The sequence below is a fragment of the Pocillopora damicornis genome, chromosome 1 (assembly GCF_964200805.1).
Source record: "Pocillopora damicornis chromosome 1, jaPocDami1.2, whole genome shotgun sequence".
Lineage (NCBI taxonomy): Eukaryota > Metazoa > Cnidaria > Anthozoa > Scleractinia > Pocilloporidae > Pocillopora > Pocillopora damicornis.
The window spans coordinates 3495861-3521650 of record NC_142670.1 but is presented as its reverse complement, the minus strand read 5'-3'; the positions used below and the strand labels follow the sequence as shown (position 1 = coordinate 3521650).

Genomic DNA, 25790 nt, shown 5'->3' with positions numbered 1-25790 from the left:
AGCCTGGTTTTGGTTACTCATAATTAAAAGTACGTACACCGTAAGAATTTATTGTTGCTTATTAGTCTATCGATGAATGAAGCAACGTCCTTGAACGGAAATTGTCACCAGGAGAGTCTGCGCGTTTATTTTTGATGGGTTTCGTATCAGCGACTCCGGTGGATCACGTTCCGTATGAATACAAGACACTTATAAAACTCAAATCAAAATAGATCAAACTAGGTCTGCTTTCATTTTAAATATGACTTATTCTTTCCTTCCTCTGCTCAATTTATGAGTTATGAAAAATTAATCAGACGAAAAGGGAATAAACAGCGACTACTTAACGTTCAGGAAAGCCTTTCAAGAGGCGATGTTGCTAAAATTAAAGATTTCTTATATATTTGATTGGTATTATTAGAAACTTTGGGGTTTTACCGGGCGAAGCGCTGACAATTTGGAAAGGTTTTCTGCGTAATTCTAATGACTTTTTTGCGTCTACTACAAGGCACTCTTTATTTCTATTCTTACATTATTTAAAAGTTAATTTTGCAAAGTTTTATAGAGAGACAGGTTACAAGGATTTAAAACTTTTCTAAGACAATTTTTGTATTTTGGTCTTGCTCGTATTGATTCATTTCTTAATACTTCATTTGTTTTTGTATTTCTATTTTGATAGTTACATAAATCCCCCCCAAAAAATGAAAAGGTGAAATTTACAGTTAGCCAGTGGCTTACCTTCTTGCTTCGGTGAATCTTGGGGAACTCGTTCCAAACGAGGTTAGATAGTTAACAGTGAGGATGCACTTCTCGGGTCTTAGAAGCGATATTAATTTTTAATGCGTAATCTGAATTACTCCGTACGGGCTCATTAAAGTATACCTCCGTACATTGTAAATAAAGTTACATTACATATTGTTAGGAATTTCATCATTACATTTTGAAGAAAACTTAGGATACCTCTCTATAATGCAGCTGCCATGCTTCATTCTCCATCAAACATCACAGGTAAAACCTCTAAAAGGGATCTAAAACCTCTTTTTGTTCTCGCTTCAACTACCTTAAATGACTGGAAATTCAGAGCTGCGATTTGTTAATCACAAGTATGATAACAGACAGACATGGACGACACGAAGTCCTGTTATCAATTAATCGTAGCCTTTACAATTTCCGAAAAAACAAACACATCTAGAACAAATATCTCCAAAGATCTCAAAAGTTAACAATCCGTCCATCCTGGAAACTCCCAGTTTTCCTTCAAATGAGTGATATTTGGTTATTGTGATCAATTCTGTGATTGATGGATCTAGCTGAGTAGATTTGGTATGATTGACTACTTCATACTGTCTGATTACATCTCCCCAAAAAAATCAGTGAAAATTAAAGCAGTTAGCCCACCAATTACATTTGAAGAAACTTTAATGGTTGATTAAATAATTTTCATTAATGATTCTATACAGTGATTTCACAGTAATGTTATCGTAACCTGACCAGGTCCATCAGATTGGTAACAACACTCATTTTTCTGATCCTTTCCTGAGTTGAAAGAGCCACCCCCTCCTCCACATGAATCTTTGTTCATCTCTCCGCCACCTCCGCCAGAATACCCACCACCACCCCCTCCTCCGTAAGCTCCTCTTCCTCCCCCAAATCCACCGTCGGCTTTTAACGCATTGCCTTTGCCCCCCACTCCTCCCTGAAGAAATCCTCTGCCACCATCTGCGTTCTCATCCGTTCCGTTGGAAAAAAAGCCTCCACCGCTGCCGCCTAAAAGAATAAAAAGGGGATTCAACTTAAACAGACAAAAAGATAAAAATGATAGAAAAAAAGATATTAACAAATCGCTAAATAAATGAAATGAAACCATTTATACCAAAAAGGTTCTTTTTAACAATAATAACTGATATTATCTTATTTAAACGAATCGTTTAGTGGAAGAAGATTCCTCCCTGAATTTTATAATACGGATGTCAATTTCCATAAGCAAGAATCGAATTTTTTTATTCATTCTGAATGTGGTGTTCCCATAGCCTACGAGCAAGCTTTCATAAATGCTGCTGAGACAAGTACACCTCTGGCTTTCCAGAAAGTTTCCCGAAAGTCGAGGTGTGGGTGGGGTGAGGTGTCGAGAAGTCTGCAGGTTTTCTCTAGCGGACCTCTTTCTCGCCTGTTTCGCTCTCCAGCTCGCGAGGCCCCCGGAAATTCCCTCACCTGCGTCGCTGGAATTACCACTCTGCCCGCCAAGGCCACCGATTCCGCCTGACCCTGTTGATCTGTACCCAGGATTCCCCGTTGTGTTTGTACTAGCGTCACACCCTGGATGCCGTTTTGTCAAGTAATGCAGACCTCCTCCACCTCCAGCTATTATCAAAGGCGTGTTGTTTTGTCTGGCAACGAATGTACCTCCACCACCGCCAGAACTCCAGTCATGATCTTCAGAGCCCCCTTCCTGTCCCACAAGGATACGGATGATCTCATCTTTAATCATACTGAACGTTCCGATCATTCTCGCTCCTCTTCCTCGATACTGAGGGCTATTAGGGTGTGAATCGTACCCTCCTGCTGCTCCTATTGCTTCTATTCTGTAGTCACCAGTGTGAGGCACAGTCCACTGTTGAATACCGCTGGACAATGTAACTTGTCTGTCATGATCCTGACCTGTGTAGTGACTGCCCAGCGTTGTTGGGCCATATCTTCCGGTGGCACCGAGATTTGAGAAGATCTCAGAGAATGCTGAAAATTAAATCATAATAATAATAAAAACCATTACATCACTGATGCCGTACTTGATGTGCTTGTTAATTCGTAGTCCGTTAAGAAAACATTCGATGCTCCGTTAAGGTTGTCGACATGTCATTCATCTGTCACTTAGACAACTAGATGACACAATCACTAGCTTGAAGGATTTCATGTTAAAGTGATTACGCTTCCAAACCGTAACTACCGATAATTGTTACAATGTTGCTTACAATTCTCGCAGTTTTCACCTATGGCTTTAGGTGGACACAGGCAAATGTATTTCTTGTCTGTGAATTCATTGAGACATGTTGCACCGTGGGCACAAGGGTTGCTGGAACACGGATTCTAGTGAGAAAACCAAAAGGAGCATTCTCAGTCTCCAATTTGAACACTAAAGGCCGCTTATTTACACCAAGTCTAAACCAAACCGCAGTTATACGCAAGCAGAGGACCTCAAGGATTCTCTATCAGAGGGTTGATTGAATGAAATAAATAAATGTTCTTCCACTATCAGCTTTCGGCCCTCTTGGCGTTTTTCACAAAAATAAATGTTCAGATAAAAGATTCGACTAAATTGAAGATGGCTTAAAACGCGGTTTCGCTAAAACAACGACTTCTAAACTTTGTTAAAATAGCCGACCATATGCGTTCGATTCTCTCGCTATTTTTGTCTTCGATCTCTTTTCATCTATTTGCATGGTAACTATTATTTCACCTGGGTAGCCCAGTAAAGGAATCCTTCCTGTGCCGTAAGATCTTCGGGATGTTGAATATGGTCAGAATCACTCAATTGACAGACCCTGAGTCCATTCTTGTCGGATGGCCCGACATTCACAGACACACAATTACTTTCCATCAGGCACTCGTATCTACAGTCACCACTGAGTTCATTTCCCATTTTGAGCGTTATATTACGAAGTAAGTGACCTTGGAGAGCGAATCCGTTGTCTGGTTGTCCAAACCGTAGACTTCGACACCCGAGTCCTGCTGATAGGGGTACATGGGGAAAAAAAGCAGAAAAAGTAAAAAAACAGCAACAAAAAAAAGTAAATAAGGAACTCTTTAAATGATATAGAAGTTAGGTAATGAAATAGTAAAGGAATCAACACTTACAATTATAAATTTAAAAAAAATGAGAAAAACAAAATACTTTTAACTGACCACCAGATTACAGCATTTTTTTGGTAAAATTTATTATAAGTTAATCTCAGCGAGAAGATAATTATTAAAAAAAGAGGCTAACATAAATAAAGACTGTATTATTTATTCTGACTTGAGGCTCAGAGAGATCTTTCACCGAAGAGAGATACGCAATGAGCTGTTGTAAGTTCAAGTAAACGTTAATTTTGTGTTATCAACTTAGCTTATATGTAAATTGACCTCCGTAAAGAGCTTTAAAGCTAACGTTACGAGCGTTAGCCCCTCATCTTTTGCCGTGACAAAGTGAGTGATATCCCTTATCGCATCAAGAAAAAAGAAACCTATCTCTCTGGGATCCAACAATCTTGCTTTTTGAGAGGTGCCTCGTACGAGTTGCAAGACTTATGCTGATCAAGCTTTTGCCTTTGCTGGTCCACCTCAGAGGAAAAAGCTTTCACAAGAGAATATCGATCAGTTGATATTCGCTTGGCTTCCAATGTTGATTAGAACGGCTCCGAACTTGGTTACTTTTCAGAAACAGTTTAAGACATGCTTATTCAAAAAAAACCTATGACATTCGGTCCCATCATATTCTGTAGGTCCTATTTTATATTTTGAAGTTTGATATCCTAACTTTCACTTTGTTTTAAACGGTAAAGTGCTGTCGAATATTTTATCATAAAAGTGATAGACAAATTCACTGTTATCATTGTAAACCAAATTATCATATAAAACCTCCCACTAACTCAGCACCACAGTTCCTTTCGAAAATTACCCCCCCCCCCCCCTTTTTTCTTTTCAAATAAACTCTGTTTGACCAGATTTCTTAAGTACACATAGATCCGTAAAAGGTTTTTACAAAGGTTGCCTTCTTTGGACCAAATTGACTCAACCGATGTAAACATCATGGAGGAGTCAATATTCACTGAATAATGTATTCCTTTGTAGAATTCTCTCTGAAATCCACCGATATCAGTTGACCAAGAAAATGTATTGAGTGAATACGTATCGTATGTAGTTGCAATATTTCGACGGAGTGGACCAGTTCTACTCATAGCTGGTTTAAAACACTGACAATGCCAGACCACAACATAGTTAGTTATGTTCCCCACTCTCTGCGAGAAGTGCGTGGGTTCCTTAACGTCTTCTACTAACCTGTGCAGAGAAAATGGTGGGGAAGGTACAGAATAGAATGTCTAACCATTTGCGAATGTTATGGCAGAGGCAACAAATTCTCCCCAGTTATTTTAATATTCTGAGTGTTTGTCCGTTTTAGGGCTCGACCTCACGCACGGCAGTCCGGCGCTCTACAACTTGAGTTAATCAAGCACGGGCGCAATTTTATTAGTATCTGATTGAGTGTTTTATGATATTCTTAAAATAGGCGCGTTCTTCGGTGGAGCATCTTTTGTGAATCTGAAAAAATGCGTGTTTTTTGAGGTTTTTTGGTTGTTGTTGTTAATTTTACTTACCGCGATTTTTGGCTTCTACGGGTATACACATCCAAGTTCCAAATAAAAGGACAAATTCAAAGAACAAAGGCAAAGCTGTAAAATACGCGTTCATGACTACTTTTGGGCGTAATTTCTCGAGGTGAAAGAATGGTCGATATAAGCAGAAATATACTTATCACCAACTGATTAGCAATTGGATCCTGGCAAAAAAAGAAACGGCCACACGCAACTTATCAAATATTTATGTAATTCAAGCAAACTTTCTGTTACTCACGCTTTTTTGAAGAACACACAACCATTTTTTTAATAGTACGTAGGTGATGCTATAAAACATGGGTACCTCTTCTGTGTACTTGATCTGTAGCTGTAAAAGTTTAATTACACGGTTCAACACTGCTTAGAGCTATCGTGTGTTTTGTGTTCTGTGTCCCTTATGTGTATGCATAATGACAGATGTTTTTTTTTTTAAGTAAACACAGGAAACGAAAAAATGAGTCGTGACATGATACGAGCAACTTCGCTTCGTTGAGTACAAATAATGGGCGAATCCAGTTAAAATATCAAGCGATCTTTAGACATTTGATTACTTTGCGCTGCGAAAAAAAAAACTGTTCGAAATTGTATCAAAGAAGAAATGAAAATGGATTGAAATTCGCTCTTGGTTAACAGCCATCTTCTCACCAAGTATTAGCAGCAGACTACTACGCCGGAGCATTGTCGACATGTGATTGGGGTGGATGATGAAAAAAGAACTTTAGTTTTGAAGTTCTGATTAAGCACCTTTGTCAAATACCTAAAGCTCATTCATGTCTTTGAGAGTTTGTCTTTAAGCGTACTGTTTTTTTCACTGGCAATAAATTAATTATTCAAATAGTTTTAATTGATAATATGTCACTTTTGTATCTCAACATTGAATCGTTGTAAAACCTTGTTTGACAGGTTGACGTCTCATGTGCATGTCCGAAGTGAGCTTAACGCAAGAGCTGACAAAAAACCGCTTTTCGTTTCTTTTTTTATTTTTTTCGTTGTCCCGCCTTATAGGAAATGGTCATAAAATTAATCAGCTGGATAAAAGTAACTTAGTAGACGGATTCGTGTGTGATATCGCTGTGTATATATACTTGTTATTTTTATTTTGACTCGCCCTGCGGGGTTGTAAATATACGGCACAATTTGTAAAAATACTTTGCAATGTTACACACAAAATGTCTTATAGGATATGTTTATCAACCATAAATTACGGAACAACAGCGAAAACATCATCGACAAAACTGGTCGCCAAGTTCAATAGCCGTCGTGGCATTTTTCGACAACCTCTGAAAAATTATAATGTATGTAATTACTAACTGAGGTCGGTCGGGCCGGACGGAAAATAATTGGCTCTTAATTAGTCATAATAAAAGGAACTAAGTCAAACCACGATTGGGACGATAACGAGGAAGTGACAAAACAAAATATCTAATGGGCAGAAAAATGCCTCAGCGCGAGTGTTTTAAAACTTTATATGTCTCTTAGCCGTCCTGTGCAAAACAACATGTTGAAATCATCAAAAATTTGCATGGTCTGAGAACTTTAACCCCGACGTTTAATGATTCATGTTTTCCATGTTTAACTCATGGCTGCTCCCACACGTTTGACCGAATTGAGGTGGGCGCCTCAAGAGACGGTAAACACGTCCAGCCATTTGCAAACTTATAAAGGAAGATGAAAATTCCAATCGATGTCTTCCTTGGCGTTGCCTCCCTGTTATTCTTTTTTTTAATAAGGCATCAGGATTACACGTTCTGAGGTTAAAGTTTACCTTCGCATGTTATTAAAAAGGGCAGCAGCCGAAGGGCTCGAGTAAAGGAAATTTTTATTCAAACATGTGATCAAACATATGAAATCTCTACACACACCACTACAACTTTGAATTTTCTCTCTTTTATATTCAAATCAGTGGTATGTGCGGTCTTCCTAAGGCCGTAGCCGCATTTCATTGAAATTAATCAACATTAATGGTTCATCTCGATGTTCTTTACGTTAGTGGTCAATAATTACAACTTATTCGATGGTTTCACGAATAATACGCGTGAATATTTTCCAATCCCCGTGTAGGGCGAGGGAAAACAGATACTGTCCGTATTTTTTGCCCGTTCTTTAACGTAATATCGTAGCATATCGTGTACGTTCCGTTGCCCTAATACGGTAAACTGCTAGTTTCCTTTCAGCAATGTTACGGTCACCTGACCATGCCCATCTGAGTTGTAACAACATTCATTCTGCTGATCTCTTCCCTAGTTAAACGATCCACCTCCACCCCCACAGGAATCGCTTACACCAGCCCCACTGCTTCCTCCAGAGTACCCCCCTCCACCGCCTGCACCCCCTTTATATTGTGTACCTCCGCCACCGCCACCAAAGCCGCCGAACATAATAGGTATTGGGGCCCTGCCCCCTTTCCCTCCGTTGAGAAAAGCCTTACCACCTTCGCTGCCATTTCCTAATACTCCTCCATATTCCAGTCCGCTCCTTCCATCTGAGTAAAAACCTCCGCCACCGCCACCTGAACATCAAATAACAAATATCAGTGATATAGGTATAGGTAGTCAAACAAATTCGGATTCAATTTGGTGTAAATAATCACGATTTCAGACTAACAACAGCTTACGTGAACTGTTCAGTTGGAAGCATCCTCGAATAAAATTCTAACGATAATTATAACTACATATTTTTTAATCGTAGTCTTCCCCTTGTTATCATTAAGATAACAATTTCCTCGATTGTGATTGGTTTGATAATTTCCTACTTTCCACTAATTCACTTGCCAAGTTGTTAGTATTGGACAGTTCAATAGGCCAATCATATTCAAAGTTGTAATTAAAATTAACCAATCACAACCTTGAACTCAACAACCATAGAATCAGTGTACAGACAAATGTTCTTTGTCTTTCATAACTTGGCCATTCTTCTTTTCTCGGTAATTGTAATTTTTGAGTAATAAATCCCGATAAACAAAACAGACTCCCGCTGCCAGTCGTCCGACTTTGTTATCACTCGTATGATTACAGACCGAATTGGACTCAAACTCAGTTCCATTACCATTACTGATCGTCACGTTTTATTTATATTATAGACCCTGACCTGCTCTACAATCATCAACCGTCTGGGAACCATGTCCATTGCTCCCCCCCGACCATGATCTATAGCCAGGATTCCCCGTTGTGTTTGCACTGGCATCACATCCTGCATGTCTTGATTGCGGGTCGATTACACCACCACCTCCTCCAGCAATTACCAAGCGGTCGTTTGTTTCTTTGACTACAAAAGATCCACCCCCTCCACTACTTGTGCGTTCACTCTTGCCCCCCTCCTGGCCAACGAGAATTTGAATGATTTTTCCATTAATCAATACAAAAGTCCCGCTTATTCTTGCACCTCTTCCTCGATACTCAGCGTATATGCCGTCGTGCTGCTCATTGTAACCACCTGCGGCTCCAATTGCTTCTATTCTGTAGTGACCAGAATAAGGCACAGTCCAGAGTTGAATACCTCTCGACAAAGAAACTTGTCCATCGTGATCCTGACCTGCGTAATGATTGTCAAGTGATTTGGGACCAGTGCGTCCTGTTCTGTCCAGATTTGTAAATACGGCGTTGAAACCCTGAAATATGCAGAATAACTGATCTAATAATGTACATGAAAAAAATTACGTGCTTCTTATTGGATAAAAACGAATGCATTCTCATGTAACGCGAGTGCAAAGTTGAAACTCGAGTGCAAAGCTGTAACACGAGTATAAATTGCAAACATTTCGTCTATCTCGATTTTCTGTGATGTTTTGTCGCATACATTAACAATTGACATATTAACAAGTAATGATATGATTTCTCTTGCAGTTTTGTGTACTATGCGCTTTTGAATTTTTCAAAGACAACAAACTGCATTTGCCCTACGCGCTCGTGCAATTTTGTTGTCTTTCAAAAAAATTAATCGTGCTTATTAACACTAAATTGCATTCGAAATCATGTTATTACCTATACAAAACCAATCTTGAGTGAGGAAACCTAGATGTCAGTTACCAAGGGTTAGATTTTACTAAGACCTCTCTCACTGTGTTAAAACTTGAGGGGGTGAGATTGGGACAAGAACAGGAAGGAAATGGAGCTTTCAAGCCAGAAAATAACAGCCTTTTGGTTTCTATGGTCACAACACATCATAAAAGCCATTGACAAGATTTTTATGAAAAAGGAAAAGCCACCCTAATACTAAGCAAATTGAGTACTTTTCTAGCGAAGTAGTTTTGGTATTTTAAGAATATATTGAAAAGAAACGATACTCCCTTTTTATGATCTAAACTTTATCCTTACAGTAAGCTACTGATGTTATAAGCAAAGAAAAAAAACAGATTTTGACCTTTTTATACGTATAGGTAGTAACATGATTTCGAGTGCATTTTGGTGCTGATAAACAGGAATAAAATTTTCAATGACAACAGATGTGCACGAGCCCTTAGGGCGGGTATAATTTGTAGTCTTTCAAAAATTTACAAGTGCTTAGCACGCCAAATTGCAAGAGAAATCATGTGATTACTTGGTAATGAAGTACATGAAAAAAGCATCAGAAAAAGGCAAGAAAGACGACGCTATTTAAAATTTGCACTCGTGTTAAATGAGAATGTACTCGTTTTTAGCCAATCATAAGCGTTTAATTTTCTCGTGTTTATTGTTAAATGTTACAACGGGCTCGCTTGCATCTATAACAACCGACTAATTAAAATTAATAATTTTTTCACGAGAATTGATTGTAAGTCGTGGCGATGCGTCAATTAAAAAATACACAATGTCAGCAATATTTAACTACAATAAATGGTACGCTCTATTACTTTTTGAATTTTTTCTGTAAATTTCATTTCTCTCTCCTTCCCCCCATTTCACTGATGTTATCGAACTGCTCACCGATTCCAGGCAATATTGTTTGGAGGGAGAAGGGGGCTTTCAAGTTTCTTTTTTTCAGATGAATTACATGATTTCTGTTGATCGGAGGGTTGTCGGACACCGACTGGGGGAGGGGTGGGAATCCGGAGGCGTGCGAACTACTTTTCCCACTTATTATAACCGACGTAGCTTTTACCTTTTTCACATCCTTTTCCCTTAAAGCCTGATTGACAGACACATGTATAGTCCATAACCGTTATTCCAGGTTGGCATGTGCCTCCATTTAGACACGTTGAACGAAAATGCAATAGGATTGGGTACTAAATAAATAATGAATTGCTTTTTGTACTTTCAAAGTGCTTTTTAGATCAATCTGGTTTTTTTTTTCTTTTGGATTATTATTATTATCATTAATATTATTCTATTTTGAACACCAACGCCATTTCAGTAATTCTTTTCAACATAGCTCTCATTTAAGTGTTGGGATGTCATCTCTGTTCCAGTTTGGATTGTTATAGATGGGAATGTTTAATTTGTTGACAAATAATAAGCTAAATGAAAGCTTTAATCCACTACACCACCTTTCTCTTTAGTAGCAGCCTGGAGAAATTGGGAAGTTCAAATATCTTTTTATTTTTCATCATTTCTTTACCACGTTTTGGATATTTTCCGATTTGGCAAACCAAAAAAAAAATCACTAGTATTTGTATTCCAACAGACGGAAATTTCCCAATTTTCGAGAATTCCACGTTATCCAGTCGAAGAAAATCGGATTTTATTTTTCCTTGTACTTTTAGTCCTATTCGGTATACAGTAACTTTTTGCGAACTTTGGCCTTATGTCATTCCTTTTCACTCATCCGTCGAATTACAGCTCACTTGGTCAACCTTTCCAAAAAAAATTGTCAAGTTTTCAGGCCGACAAATCGCCTGCATCATTAATAAGAAAATTTCCTTCACTATGCTTTCGGTATCTGTGTTTCTCTTGTGGTGTGAAAACACCTAAGACTCCTAAGTAACACTTCAGGTCTCGTTAGTTTTGGTTATATAATTAATGAATAACCCACATCTTTTACTCACCCGAGTTCCACTTGAGTACTGTAGGTTCAGGAGCGAGTATTTTTTTTTCCGATTTGATTCGCGGCTCAAGCGCGAGGCCTATAATCTGGTCATGGTTTCTAAAATGTATTTAAAGATAACGGAACTACATCATCAAAATATGAACAAAAATATGCAGTGCATGTGTGTTTGTTTTCTATCATCGCTAAATATCAGAATGAAGGGACATTGCACAACAAAAGATTATTCCTAAAACTTTCTCACACCTTCCAGCCAAAAAGACGACATTTCCAGGGAAATAAACAATGAAAGATGATGTCCTTCAGGGAATGACACAGGTATACTCAAGAAAAAAGAACTCGGTGCTACAATTAGGAGTCGGAGCTACGACCGTCCGATTAGTACTTCAGATGCTCCTCCACTGAGTTGTAGGAGACTCGTGGCAGATCGTTTAACTGAGTCTATGATGACGATCTTCCTTCATGCTGCTAGGAAAGGAATGTCGATTGTGAGGTGAGAAAAGCCTGTTTTTATTCATGGTAATTTGATTTGAAATTTGAAAAAAATTGATAAAATGAAGTACATATAAGGAAGAAGTTGAACTGATAGAAGCAAGCGTTGGATGTGTCAGCAGGCCTAATAGAAAGATAACATTATTCGAACTAAGTGAAAAGAAAAGTGACGTCACCAGGCTGTCTACATATGCACATGATTCTCGGAAACGATTTCGAATAAACTCTCTTTCTAGATGTTTTTAAATCTAGCGAAAAAGAAAAAGAAATGTGTACTAATGAAAAAAGTTAAGCAACCTTTTCACCGGTTTTATATGTTAAAACACACATACACATATGCAGATTTCTTATAAACCTGTAGTTCAGGCCTGCCATGACTTCAAAATTTTGATGTACACCTCAAAAGGAGAAGAAATAAATTTCAAGTTTCTATTATTCAGTTTAGGTTTGTCAGGTAAAATTGAGTCAAACAAAGAAATTTTCACAACTAATTTATTAGGTTAGCCTACCTAGACAATCAACTTAATGTACAAATAAGACTAGGTATGTACTGATGACGTACAAAAGAACTATCTGTGGTAAGAGGGCAAGCTTTCCTTTCTTTGTTTAAAAAAATTCCCAAGGTTATCATCTTTCCACATGCTCAGTGGAGAGTGAGAGTGAGAGTGCAAGAGACTGATAGTGACTATGCTATTTGAGTAAATATCCAGAGAAGGATAAAAGGCAAGATTATGGATTATTATGGTCTGCACAACTTTCTTATTTTAATTTTATAACTTATCAAGCTAGGTCTTTTATATTCTTGCTTTGTGCATTATGCGGATGTCAATTAATTTCACTTTCATGCAGGTCAGAGTAAAAACATGAATTAAAATAGCAGAGCCCACTTTAATTTTAGTCCTAATTGAAGAGGGATTTTTTCCTCTCCAGTTTCCCACCATTTAAAACTTACATATCTTGTGACCAATTCCTAATATAAATCTTTAGTTTGGGTATGAGTATTGATAAGAAACACCATGCATTAATGATAGCTTGGGCGAGAGTATTTAACGCAATTCAAATAATAATATTACATGTTATAATGTGGCAACTTACACAGCAAAATTATAAATCAATCAATAATAAATCAATCAATCCCACAATTCCAAACCAGGAAATCAGGTGATTGACTAACTTGCTTCAACTTTTGAGGGCTTGAGGTACAAAGAAATAAATATGGTAAACAGTTACAATTAATACAAATATGAAAGTTTAAAAGCTAAGAGATATACTTTACAATCATTAAATCCTATGCATTTTAGCAAAAAAACATCGGTTACCACTATAACTTCTCCCAAACATTCATACTTACAGGAAATCATTAACTTTTGTCACTAGGTGGTACTGTACTCACAGTAGTTCTACTGACACAAATGCATTTCTCTAAAGTTGTCTCATGGCTTATGACTCTACAAGTCATGTGGATGGTTCCTGCTTGGAGACTGACATTTCAATTACCTCAGCAAACTGTAATCATCAGAATTGCAAACCAAGGTGTATTTACCAAGTGCTTGAGTTTCAAAAGTAGTGACTTATTTGTTGCAGTGGAGTTCACTCCTTTTTGAGGCCATCTTCAGCTTGATCATCCTGTTACATGTGAAAACAAAGAAATGTTACTCACATATTCAAATACTTGCTTGAATCAAAGTTATAATTTTTTTAATAACCTGCTTCCTTTAACCCTTTTATTCCTGATAGTGTCTAGCATCTAATTTCCCATTTCAATATCACCCCTGAATCAAACATTAGGGTTATGAGAATAAAGGCAATAATAACAAACTAAAGAACCTCTTGATTGTTAAACAAATTCTCCCTGCCAGCACATAACAAAAATGTATTGAGAACAGTAAGGAGAATATGCTTACTGATGTTACAGTGTAAAGGTTTAATAATGCCCACCTACCCCTCCCCTACCCCAACATTAACCCTCACTTGTTATCAATAGACTGCTGTTGGGTTAGGGGAGGGGTAGGTGGGAAGTTGCCCAGATATTGATATTGATCTGAAATATAAGGCCATTGATAGCCAAATTTCACAGTGGTCGCCGCCAGAAAAAAAGGAACAGTATCTAAATGCATATTCTATGGAAAGCTGGGAAAAGACTGCCCAGGGTAAAAAAACTGTGCACCAAGTAGAAGAATGCAAATGTTGTCTCTTAGCAACACCAGTAGAGAGTAGCCTCTTCAAAAAAAGCACAGGTTGTGTGGCAAGCAGAAGGGAGGCATCCACAGAAGTAAAAAGTCAAGCCAAAGAGCTTCTAGGAAAAAAATCTTCAAACCAACAAAAAAAGAAGTGAAAAACATAGGGTCAGTAATAGATAAGGAATTTGACTCTGCATGTAAGGAGCAACTGGGAAAGTCCTTTGGAGAAGGAATGTCCATGGTTCCCAAGGCTGGGTTGACAAAGAAAGTTTCATCTGTTGAGGCAAAAAAAAAATCCGTAAAGAAAAGAGAAAATTTTAAAAAAATGTAGAAAATTCCTGGAAAAAATAATGATGTCAACCTTCACCTGGCTCAACGAAAATTTTTCGCAGCCAGGAAAAGGCAAAGAATGGTAGAATTTTTGAAACCATTGATGAAGCCAAAAGGAGGGCAAAAAATGCCCCCAAGCAACAGAAGAGGTCGCACGTTCCCAGTACTGTGGATGGAAACCTAGAGCAGCTAATGCTGGATGTGAACGACTGGAAGACTGTGAACTGGTCTGAGAAGGCCAAGGAGTATCAAATAAGAAGAAAAGGGGCAAATGTTCCACCACCCAATGCTGGGCAAGTCTTGAAGGAGTAACTAAAGTCCTGGGGAGTCAACACTAATACATTTGATCAGAAAAAGAGTAAGTATTTTGCTATCATGAACACCAGCAAATTAAATATTGTGCATGAAGATCTGTGTCACTTTGCACTCTTACAGACACTTGAGGTATACATGTAAACCCTTCCATACATTTAAAAAATCACTTGAAAGGAAAAAAAAACTAAGATCTAACTCAGATTCATAATCAAGTTTAAAGTCTTCCTAATCCATAATATAATTTGCAGTTACTGATGAGATGGCTAGCTGAAACAATTAATTCAGATATTTCAGAGTTATAGCCTCCTCAAAACATTTACCAACTACAAGTGCCTTCTCTTGATAATCACACATTACTTACTTAGCCAATCCTCTTGCATGCATGTATTTACTTGACAGTCAGTCAGTCGATTATGTTCAATAACATTTATCCCAGGATTCATACCTTGCTGCTTACACTGATTCTCCATTACACTTGACCAGATTCCAGTGTCACTGGATGTTAACAGAATTTTCTGTGAACAAAAAAATGACATAAATAACATTTTCCAGGAGAAGAGGAATGAACAGCACCAGGAGCTGAGATCTCTCCTTGCTTTGGAAGAGAAACAACTTATTATTGCCCCCGCAACACTCCATTACCCCACTCCTACCCCCTCAACACTCCATTACCCCACTCCTACCCCCTCAACACTCCATTACCCCACTCCTACCCCCTCAACACTTCATTACCCCACTCCTACCCCCTCAACGCTCCATTACCCCACTCCTGCCCCCTCAACACTCCATTACCCCACTCCTACCCCCTCAACACTTCATTATCCCACTCCTCCTTGTCCCTCTTTGCCTTCTCGGCTCTCAAAAGTTTGTGACATATCAAAGCCATCATATGCTGTAACTTTTTCACTGGCTTTCAAGAAAGACATACGAATTATGAACAACCTACAAAATCCAAAGTACATGTACCGCAGGTGTATTCCCATGGTACTCACATACAATGCAGTAATCTAACCTTTATGCCTACAACAACAACAAGAAGAAGATAAAAACAGAAAACAAAAAAATCAATAAAACAAACAAACATGAGGATTTTGTGAAAACATAATATAAAGGAAACTATTAATGTATTTCTTGTGTATGTGTCCAGGACCGAGAATTTAAAGGGCAATAAAGAAGCAAGATGGTGGGGAGATTTCCATGCCTGTTCATCGACCAAACAGCCAAATCAGACAAGAAATACTGGATAAGTACTGAATGCATCAAACTTGTCATTACACCAGAAGGAAAAATTGAGAAGTGCCCTTACAAGTTGACAGCACGAAAGTATTCCTTGTTTGAAATAAGAGAGAAATGCTTGGAAAAAAATGAAAAATATATGAGAATCACATCAGATGAAGATTAAAGCAAGCTCAGCCAAGAAGAAGTTAAAGAAAGACTTGCCTTCCCAAATGAGGCAAATACAAGTGAAGAACCTGATAAGTTGCTTGCTCAATTGAAAAAGGTAGAGAGAACCAGTAAACTGGCACTGGTCATTATGGCACGATCATGCTGGAATTGAGGATACAATGATATTCATGAGTGGAGATAATCCAAGTGTTGAGTTTGAAGATAGAACTCAGAAAGGTGGCCATAGGGGTTGTGTTGGCTGTGATGGAGACATGCGTAGTTCATTTGACTCTGAGTATATGTCACATCAGAAATACAAGACACTGGAAGAAAAACAAAACCTTGTTCCTACTGGTCCTGATGGGAAAAAAGGTGGCCTTTACCCTTTCAAAAACCTAAAAATTGAGCAGTTGAGAGGAGAAATCAGAGCAAGAGGGGAAGACGAAAGTGGCACAAAGCAACAGCTGCAAGAGAAACTCACAGAATTGCTTGGGGGTACATGCAGAGTTCCTGCTCTGTTGTATGGTGAGAGCCAGTTTAGTTTAGAAGAAATAAACCTAAATCAGTATGAAGTCTTATTCTTTGAACCACTTCATTGTTGCTTAAATCACATTTTGCATGCTTTAGAAGAACTCTCTCATCACATCACAGATGTGGACACACTTCTGAAATTGAAGGAGACACTCTCCATTGCCCTAAAAAACACAACCTTTGCAGCACAGAGTATCGTCAAGCACTTCTGCAGGTAACCATTCTCTTAACTGAAAAAGCAGACAACAGTGTGATGGATTTACTGACAACACTTGCTGAAATGATGGGAATATTTAACGCCAAAGAAGACACCAGATGCCCAAAGCAGATCCTGTGACTTGCAAACCTTTCATTTAAACATGTACTGGCAATGAGGGCCATACTAACCCCACCCAAGACCAGGACCATTCATAAATTGTATGGTATCTACTATCACAGTGCTGTGCATCATGCTTCTGTCATCTACAGGCTGGTGTGTGTTTTATCCATCAATGCTGAGTTATTTGAAAGGTTTTTTGACAGAATTGTAGACATAACAAGACATCGAGCAAACATGCTGAAGATTTGGTGCCGAATGCATTTCTTCACATACTGGGAGAAGATATCACTGCAGAAGAAAAGACAGTCAGCATTCAAGAACGGAAAATTACCAAGTTGGCAAAGAGGTTACCTGACAGAGTCAACACAGCAATAAGTAAAGACCTTTTAACGAAGAAGACAAGATTATGGCAGGCTCAGCTGGAGGTAATAGGTGATTTCCTGCTTCCAGGACCAGGGGTTTGGTGGCACTGGAAAGATGATGGTTCAGTAGAGTTCCATGATGGTTCTAGTGAAGCCACACATCACCCAGAGGGTCCTCGCATCTTTCATTTCAGATCTAGTTTGGTCAAACCCATTCAAACCAGTTTGGAGACTGCTTGGAAACAATATTCTGAGAAACCCGAAGAGCTGCCTCTACACCAGCTGAGAAGTAAGAGTGGGGAACTAGTTTACAACAAGTTACAATCTCAATGATGAAAGAATGTCAGCCAGAATAAACTGATCTTAGTACCAAACCACAAGGTATTTTATATTCAAGTTATTATAGTAGTCAACGATAAAATGTCAGTGAAATAAAACATGTAAAAATGTACCTGTACACAAACTGTGAAGGAAAATTGCATTTCTTTTAGAGAAGAATCACAACTTCAAAACTAACATGACCACTTACATAGTGACATAGAACAAGGAAAGGAACAACAACCTCAAGAAAATAGCAAAGAGCCTCTAGGGCAAAACCAACTTCCACAGCTTTCAGAGCATGAGATTTGTTCTAGATCAGATGAAAGTAACCAGTCCCTCACTTCAAAAACAACAAAAGCAGCAGAGGTTGTACTAGGTAAAACACCTGAAGTGATACAGCTTGCAAAAATTGTGCAACAACCTCAACCGCAACCCCAAATCCAGATATTGTGCCAACAGGTATGAAAACCACCCGGTAAAAATACAAATTCTTGTCCTGAAGGCTACTAAGCAACTACAGTCTGATATAAAATTATGGGAAGCAACCTTCTTGATGTAGAATAACTGGCTTCCCAATGCTAATGACTATAAGTTATCAGATGAGGTAACAAGTACTCTTCACGAGAAAAAAGTTGCTCTGAAATTGCTACAATCCTGGAGGATTACAGTACATTTATAAAGTATTTTAATCAAGCATTCTTACATTATTTTATTCCCTTAAATGATTTAGTCAGGCCATTTAAAAAAAGGTAATAAGTTGCTTGAAAGTGATTGTTGTCCATCGTTTTTACCATGGAAAGCTTCGGACTAAGAGCAAATTTGTTACTGGTAATTAACACTTGGTTACTAATCGCTCACCTTCAACATAAGCAAGTCAAAGATTATGTTTGACTGTAAGATAGCTGTGCTGTTGAACTAAAAACTAAAAACTAAACTGGTGAGCAACGCTGTGCGAACAGTAGTTGACTTCCTTATTCTCTGACGCGTTTCGTCCAACTGTCGTAACTTCTTCAGGGAGTTTTAGTAAACACTAAACGCCCATATCTATAGGTCATTGTAAGCGGCTATTGCGAGTGCCAATGACCATATGGGTTTGGCTGGACCTACGAGTAGGAACAGGCAAAGTTAAGAGAATTTGAACATTTCTTTTGAAAATTTTTTGGGCAAAGTGAGAAATATTTTTTAAGAGCCACGGTTTTAGCAGAAAGTTTTCAAATTTGAAAAATTGAAGAGGATTTTTATAGATGATGCCTGGAAAGCAGTTGGCAAATGAGGTTAGGATGGCTCGTGTACTTTAGAGAAAATGTGGTTTATGTTCTACTCATTCTTTCTTAAATTTAAGTGGTATAAATACCTTGTCTAATAAAGTAGTGTGATACAATAGCAAACGAGATATACTCGTTCCAATACAGCGTCATGTGATGAACAGCCTTTATTAATTTTAGAACAAGTTTTATAAATCATTTTACTCTTTCTTGTTAGATAGCCGAAAACTGTTCGAAGATTGGTTTTGCCATCACTGCAAACAGTCAAGGTACTTCGACATGATTCAGTGCGAGAGATACTGCCACTGGTTTGACTGGTAAGACGATTTTTTGTTTGTTTGTTTGTTTTTTTCCTTTTCTAGGTCTAGTGGAGTTGATAGAAATTAAAAATATCGGTCGCAGCGTCACGCAACATTGCGTGATTTTCCAAACGTGACATGTAGTTGCTGCGTTATTTAAAACGTAGAAACTACATGACCCTGTAGAAATAAAGGAGGGCTTCATTTGCAAGCACTGTAGGCTTCAGCATAAGAAAAACCTAATAAATCGGTCTTTCACTTTTAATCGCAGTGGATAAATTATTTAGCCAGAACGAAAAAAAATAATATACGCATGAGTTGGAGTCATTCCTGTCAGCGGTGAAATACAGGAATGGCTCCAGTCCCCAGTCGTCCGCCTGAAATTTTGTCTTTTGTCAGCGGAGCTTGGCAGCGGATGACTTTTTCGTCCCCGGAATATCGCTGAACGACCTCGCTGAAAAAGATAGACTCTGCCTTCTCTTCGTTATGTAAGCAGCCATATCTTGTTTGACACATCGGTGTTTTCACATTGACATTTCATTCTTCCGCTTCGAGACACGCGGTTAACAATACTCACGAGCAAGGAGTTAAGATATAACTTATTAACTTTTATTATTTTTATCATCCAATCACAGAACGGAGCCATTCCTGTATTTAGTCGCTAGTCCATGCGGTAACGGTCGCCATTTTTTTAAGTCTTGAAACTCTTCTGGGGGTCTCGAACCAAGATAAAACCCAGGCCTTAAACTACTTGAGTGAGAATTACTGTTTAACTACAGCCTCACCAGTTTGATTTCGCGCTCAAAACGCGGGTTGCAGATTATTTGCTTACGCGGCTTCACATCCACTAGCCCACGTGAAGCCCTCGTGCAATGCCTAGCCGTGTGCCCGCGGTACACTACACTGAAGCTCGACACTCGAGTATGCGCACTTCATTGTCATCCACCGGTGTTTCCTGGTGCTTACTAATGAGGTATCCAAGTTACGCGCGCAATCGTGCCTACACATTACCTTCTCCCTCGCCCTTCCATTACGTAATGGCTAAGATAGTGCCCGCAGTACAGTTGGCCGCGCATGCTAAAAGTAACACCTTGTACAGTCGGTCGTACGGTCGCACGTCCAAATTTTTTCGGCTTGATGGGTTACTACTATGTCGTATAATTATGGGGCTATGCTTCGCGCGCTGCGAGCTGCGCTATAAAGGTACCAAGGTCGTCATTATATCCGAATTTATCAACATGACAGTTCCATGTAAGCTGTTTTTCCCGATTGTTTTTTTTTACCCGAAGCTGAATTCAATTATATTTTAAAGGAAATAGTTCTTGTAATGAGAAATTGCTGTATTACAATATCCAAAATTGAATTGGTTTCCGGCGAGCTGAGTCACGGTGTTGCGGATCTCTGCATTCGATCCTCTTGTTTAAAAAATTGTATTTGATTCAAATTTTTTATCAATATCTTTCGAATAAAAATGATGATACATGTCCACTTTTGGATACGAATTTACCTGCTTAAATTGAATTATTTCTCTGAAGGTGTATAAGATGTTACGAACACCTTACGGTAAAATTCCTATCCACGCGCGGTTATCTGATACTTCATATATGCGTGTGCATTAGTAAAAAGTTGTGAGCTTAAGAAGGCTGTACATCGGCCAATTTCCCTCACTACATTTTAAAGACCGAGACGAAGGCTTCGTCAGCAAAGGATCAAAGGATATATTACTTGATAACAAAATATTTTCCCGCACCATAGAATCACCAAATGACTCTGTTAGTCTCGTTGTAACTTTTGCTTTGTTTTGTTTTCATTTGGAACGAATCTGTGACCTCTGTTTTAGCCAAAATTGTTGGAAAAGCTTTCATTCATGTGACAAAAAAAACCGTTTAGATACGAAATTAAACAGGCTACAAGCATTTCTTTTTTTTATTCTTTTGTGGGAAATCAGGGTGGGAATCGAAAGAAAATGCATTTTGCACTCTTGGGTAGCCGATCAGAACACAGGTTTCCGGCTCGCTCGCGGGTCCTACCTTAACGTATAAATAGACATTGGGTAAATGTGTCAACAAAAATGAAAATTTCAACCCCAGAACCACGATGAATACGATTTATTGATCACGTATGAAAACGAAACCTCACCAACCACATCATTAATTATTCTGATTTTTGAAAAAATTTGGAACGTCCTTCAACCTCCTCGCAAAACTTGACAATGTAATCGTCGACGGTGAGTAAATTTTTGTATTCAAATGTTCGAACTACGTATCTACAAGGTGGTTAGAAGTATCATTTCTAACTTTTTATCTGTCAGAGTTCAGTTTTAGTGGATATACCTTTCCGCGCGATGACGGACAAAATGGGCACGATGCTCGAGTGTTTACATCGTGCGTCGGAAGATAAAAATGTGGGCACAGTAAATACTGATATTGGAGCAGAATTCTGTTCTGTAGGGCTTGAACCTCCCGCACAACAGCCCGGCGCCCCACAACCTAAGCAGGCAGAGGTTTAACAATTATCACATGAGCGGAAAAAAAAATTAAAAAGTAGGATGTTTATGTCATTATGCTATACTCGGGATTAAAGAAAATGAAAACCTAAAAGATCTTGTATGAGGTCCAGTCTCAACGGCCATTTGGCCGATAAATAGTAGAACAGCATAGCTCCAAAATAGAATCATCGATCACGAAATAAACAATGATACACGATTATCTGTTTCGAGTTCGATGAGCTCATATTCAGCTTCTTCAATACTGCCGGGTGTTACCAAGAGCACCGTTTTGTTACACACTTGCGGAGCAAATCACATTTTCACAGGAGTTAAGGTGAGGACAGAATAAGTTAATAGCGACCTAATGCAGTGAATGAGATAAACGGGTATTGACTATAGATACAAATAGAAATAATTTGAAACATGAGACAAAAGGATGAAAGAAATAGTGCTCTTGTTTACTCATCACGAACGCAGGATCGAATCTTAGACCATCGGATTTTACGATCAGAAGTTCTCACATATAACTATAGATTTCTCGTTAATGAGCCATGACATATAATGGATACATAAAGGATCATCCTGCAAACTGCTTAGATCATCAATGTCGAAAGTTTCATGTCTTGAAATACATAATGATAGAAAGGAAATTTCAAGCTCTTTCGTGACAAGGTAAAAAATCATTTTTAACCGACGACCGAAAAAAAAACCCTATCTGTCAGATCAGGTTAAACGACAGATTAAATATCAATGCTAACATGTGGATAAACATACCAGACCTTGAAGTAGCTTATTTATCTTCCCATGAGGGGTCTATGACGCTGCAGCATTTCTGATTCCAGTATCATGTGCGTCACTTGTCTGTACGAACTGTTATACAATTATTTATGGTCTCGCTTACTGCATCCAAACTCAGCAAAGAATTCTGGAGCTCAAAGAGACAGAGCTAAGGCCTCAGATTTCTCTCACAACTTAAAGACAACTGGTTCAGTAACAGTTTATTCATAAAATTCTTGTAGGATACATTTAGGGTTTCTGCACACAAAGATGCATGGAGCACACAGATTTAAAAAATTTTTAATATCTTCCTCAGATATTTCTTTAAGAAGAATACTTATGGTATTCGCTTTAATTCTTTCCAAGGCGCGAAACGATTTAAATATGCTTTTTTCTAGATACAAAGAGAAGTCAAGTATTTTCCTCGGAAAACAACTTTATTGGAGTTAAATTTATTACAAGCATTCTTGAGGTGAGGAAACATAATGAAGAAATATGTAGCATATTATAATCGAAAGACGAGAAAATTGGAAAAAAAATCTACATAAAGAATACATATTATTGATGTGATTTCTTTAGCTTTGTATCTCCCTCTGGTGATTTCACTTGACACCTACACCTTTGACTGCAAAAAATATTTAGTGCAGAATTGGCGGGAGTTATTTACAAGAAAAAAGCTTACAGTTATTATTTTTAGAAACTTTATGAAGTCGTCTCGGTGAGAGCGGAAAATGAAAATTTGAGAGAATTGTAACGCTAATGGGAAGATGAGAAAAACAAATTTGTATCATATTGAACGAGAGATATATCGAGTTGATCACTTGAAGAGAAATTGCATTGGTACAATATAATTCACGCTGTGGATTCATCCTTATCGATTCAGTTATGACAGAGTGTAACATGTCCTTCCCTAAGAAGAAAAGGGGTTTTGCGGATTGCGAGTGTTTTGCACTAAAAGGGAAAGAGCTGAATTTAAATTACAGAATTAATCCATCCCCATGGAGAAACATGTAAACAAGTAATAATCATCAAAAGAACAAAAAAAAAACAAACAAACAAAAAAACAAGCGCAATAACTTTCTTAAAGAAGAACAGCAATTTTGATCACGAAACTGAGTATTAGATGAGGTTAGATCTTTCAAACTCGTCAATATTTTACCATTATTTTTTAATCGAAATTGTTGTAAAGCAAAACGTTATTCTCAATATTTTGAGGCATGTAGAATTAACAAATGACATCGTTTAGAGATCAGAGGGATTCAGAGGATCAGTTTTCATTATGCAACTGATTAGAGCGGTAGAGCTCATGTTATTTATAATGAAAGATGGCAGTCTTATTTTTCTTGCGGCTGACAACAATCAACTTTAATACAGTCGAATTTTCTCGGTTTATTGTTGTCAGATGCAGAAATGTTTCATTGGTTTTTCTCATTTGACTCGTGGTTCAGTAGTTTGCACGCGATGCAATTTCCTAAATCTTTAAACTCCTGGAGGTGATATAACTTGTAACTTATCCTTGTAATATCAATACATTATCCAGCAAACAGGCAATGAGAATAATCAAAGTTTTATCAGGTAGAATTCGTTCTCTTTTAACTAACACTAAATTTCCGCATCTACTTTGAAAAGAAACATGTTGCAGCTAGAGGAGAGAATTAACAATTAGATCACGGGAGTTAAAGATTTCATTATACGTGATCTTTATGCGGCAGAAGCGCGTGATGAGTATGTGACAGAGCTACATAACGTGCTGTATATAATTATAGATCTTGTCAAAGTCAAAACCAGCAAATATCTTTCGAAAACAAACGAAGTTTGAAACAAAGCTCGAGGTTGAAAAAAAAACATGCACAATTCCTACGTTTCTTTTGATATCGTAACATTCGCGATATATTGTAATAATAACGGTAATATGGTTGTCGGTGAAATACCAGAATTTTTTCAGTTTCCAAGACGTGACATATGCATATCCACCGCACGCTGTAAATGTACCATTTATATCTTCACATATAAAAGTATCAAAGTCGTCATTAGAACCGAATTTATCAACATGACAGTTTTACTTTCCATGTAGGCTTTTCTTTATGGTTTTATAAGAAATTTTTGTATTACAATGTCCGAAATTGAATTGGTTTTCCGATGACCTGGGCGTCGGTGCAGCGGATCTCTATTTTCGATGCTCCTATTTAAAAAATTGTATTTGATGCAAGTTTTCAATCAATATCTTTAAATAAAAAGAATGATACATGTCCACTTTTGGATACGAAGACATCCGCTTGAATTGAATTATCTATTTGAAGGTGTAAAAGATGTTATGAACACTCGATGGTAAAATTCGTATCCACGCACGATTATCTAATATCCCCTAGATGCGTTTCTATTACTGAACAAGTGTGACCCTAAGAAGGCTGTACATCGGCCAATTTCTCTCACTGCATTTTAAGGACCGAGACGAAGACTTCCTCAGCAAAGGATTGAAGGATATATTACATGATAACAAAATATTTCCCTGCACCATGGAATTACCAAATGAATCTACTAGTCTCGTTATGATTTTGTTTTGTTTTGTTTTCATTTGGGACGAATCCGTGACCTTATGTGTAAACCAAAAATACCGGAGAAGCTTTTATTCATATGACAAAAATAAGCTGTTTAGTTACGACAAAGTATCAAGGTCGTCATTAGTACCGAATTTATCAACATGACAGTTTTACTTTCCATGTAGACTTTTTTTTTATCTTTTTTTTGTTTGCTTTTTTTTTTTTTAGGTGAAGCTGAATTAAACTTTTTTTAAGGAAATACTTCTTGTAATAAGAAATTTTTGTATTGCAATGTCCGAAATTGAATTTTTTCCGACGAGCTGCAGCGGATCTCTATTTTCGATGCTCCTATTTAAAAAATTGTACTGGATGCAAATTTTTAAAATAAACTGTTTAGTTATGACATTATACAAGGTATTCAATAGGCTACAAGCATTTTTTTTTTTTCTCCTTTTTTGGGGAATCAACGAGGGAATCAAAAGAAAACACATGTTGCACTCTTGGGTGGCCGATCAGAATGAGAACACAGGTTTTCTTGCTCGCTCGTGGGTCCCACCACAACGTAGAAATAGCACAGAAATTAGATAAACGTGTCAATAAAAGTGAAAATTTTAATCCCAGAACCACGATGACTACGATTTCTTGATCACGTATGAAAACGAAACCTCGTCAAGGACACGATTAATTATTCTGGTTTTTTCAACGTTTTGGAACATCGAAGGTGAATAAATTTTTCTCTTCAAATATTCGAACTACGTATCTACAAGGTGGTTAGTAATATAATTTCTAACTGGTTATCTGTCAGAGTTCAGTTTTAGTAGATATACCTATTAACGCGATGACGGATAAAATGGGCACGATGCTTGAGTGTTTACATCG

At 37.8% G+C, this 25790-nt stretch overlaps 4 protein-coding genes and 1 long non-coding RNA gene across 7 annotated transcripts in view; 1 reads left to right on the top strand and 4 right to left on the bottom strand.

Annotated features, from left to right (window-relative positions):
- Positions 1-25790, top strand: part of LOC113678097 (uncharacterized) — a 181809-nt gene that overhangs the window by 85158 nt on the left and 70861 nt on the right. The gene's annotated exons all lie outside the window — the stretch shown is intronic.
- The window catches only part of LOC149051360 (adhesion G protein-coupled receptor L1-like), a 110366-nt gene that overhangs the window by 38380 nt on the left and 46196 nt on the right, over positions 1-25790 (bottom strand). The window lies entirely within an intron of this gene.
- On the bottom strand, positions 1407-5478 carry LOC149051365 (uncharacterized). The gene is made up of 5 exons (XM_089199574.1): positions 5331-5478; positions 3434-3702; positions 2949-3063; positions 2191-2712; positions 1407-1746 (listed from the first exon to the last, which is right to left on the bottom strand). Exons 1-5 carry the CDS (start codon positions 5422-5424, stop codon positions 1445-1447), a joined length of 1302 nt encoding a protein of 433 aa, XP_089055700.1. The 5' UTR covers positions 5425-5478; the 3' UTR covers positions 1407-1444.
- LOC149051364 (uncharacterized) lies at positions 7154-10479 on the bottom strand. The gene is made up of 3 exons (XM_089199704.1): positions 10425-10479; positions 8436-8978; positions 7154-7857 (listed from the first exon to the last, which is right to left on the bottom strand). Exons 1-3 carry the CDS (start codon positions 10477-10479, stop codon positions 7589-7591), a joined length of 867 nt encoding a protein of 288 aa, XP_089055830.1. The 3' UTR covers positions 7154-7588.
- LOC149051363 (uncharacterized) lies at positions 11039-15163 on the bottom strand. The gene is made up of 3 exons (XR_016180991.1): positions 15069-15163; positions 11553-13424; positions 11039-11405 (listed from the first exon to the last, which is right to left on the bottom strand). It is a non-coding gene; the product is annotated as an uncharacterized LOC149051363 (long non-coding RNA).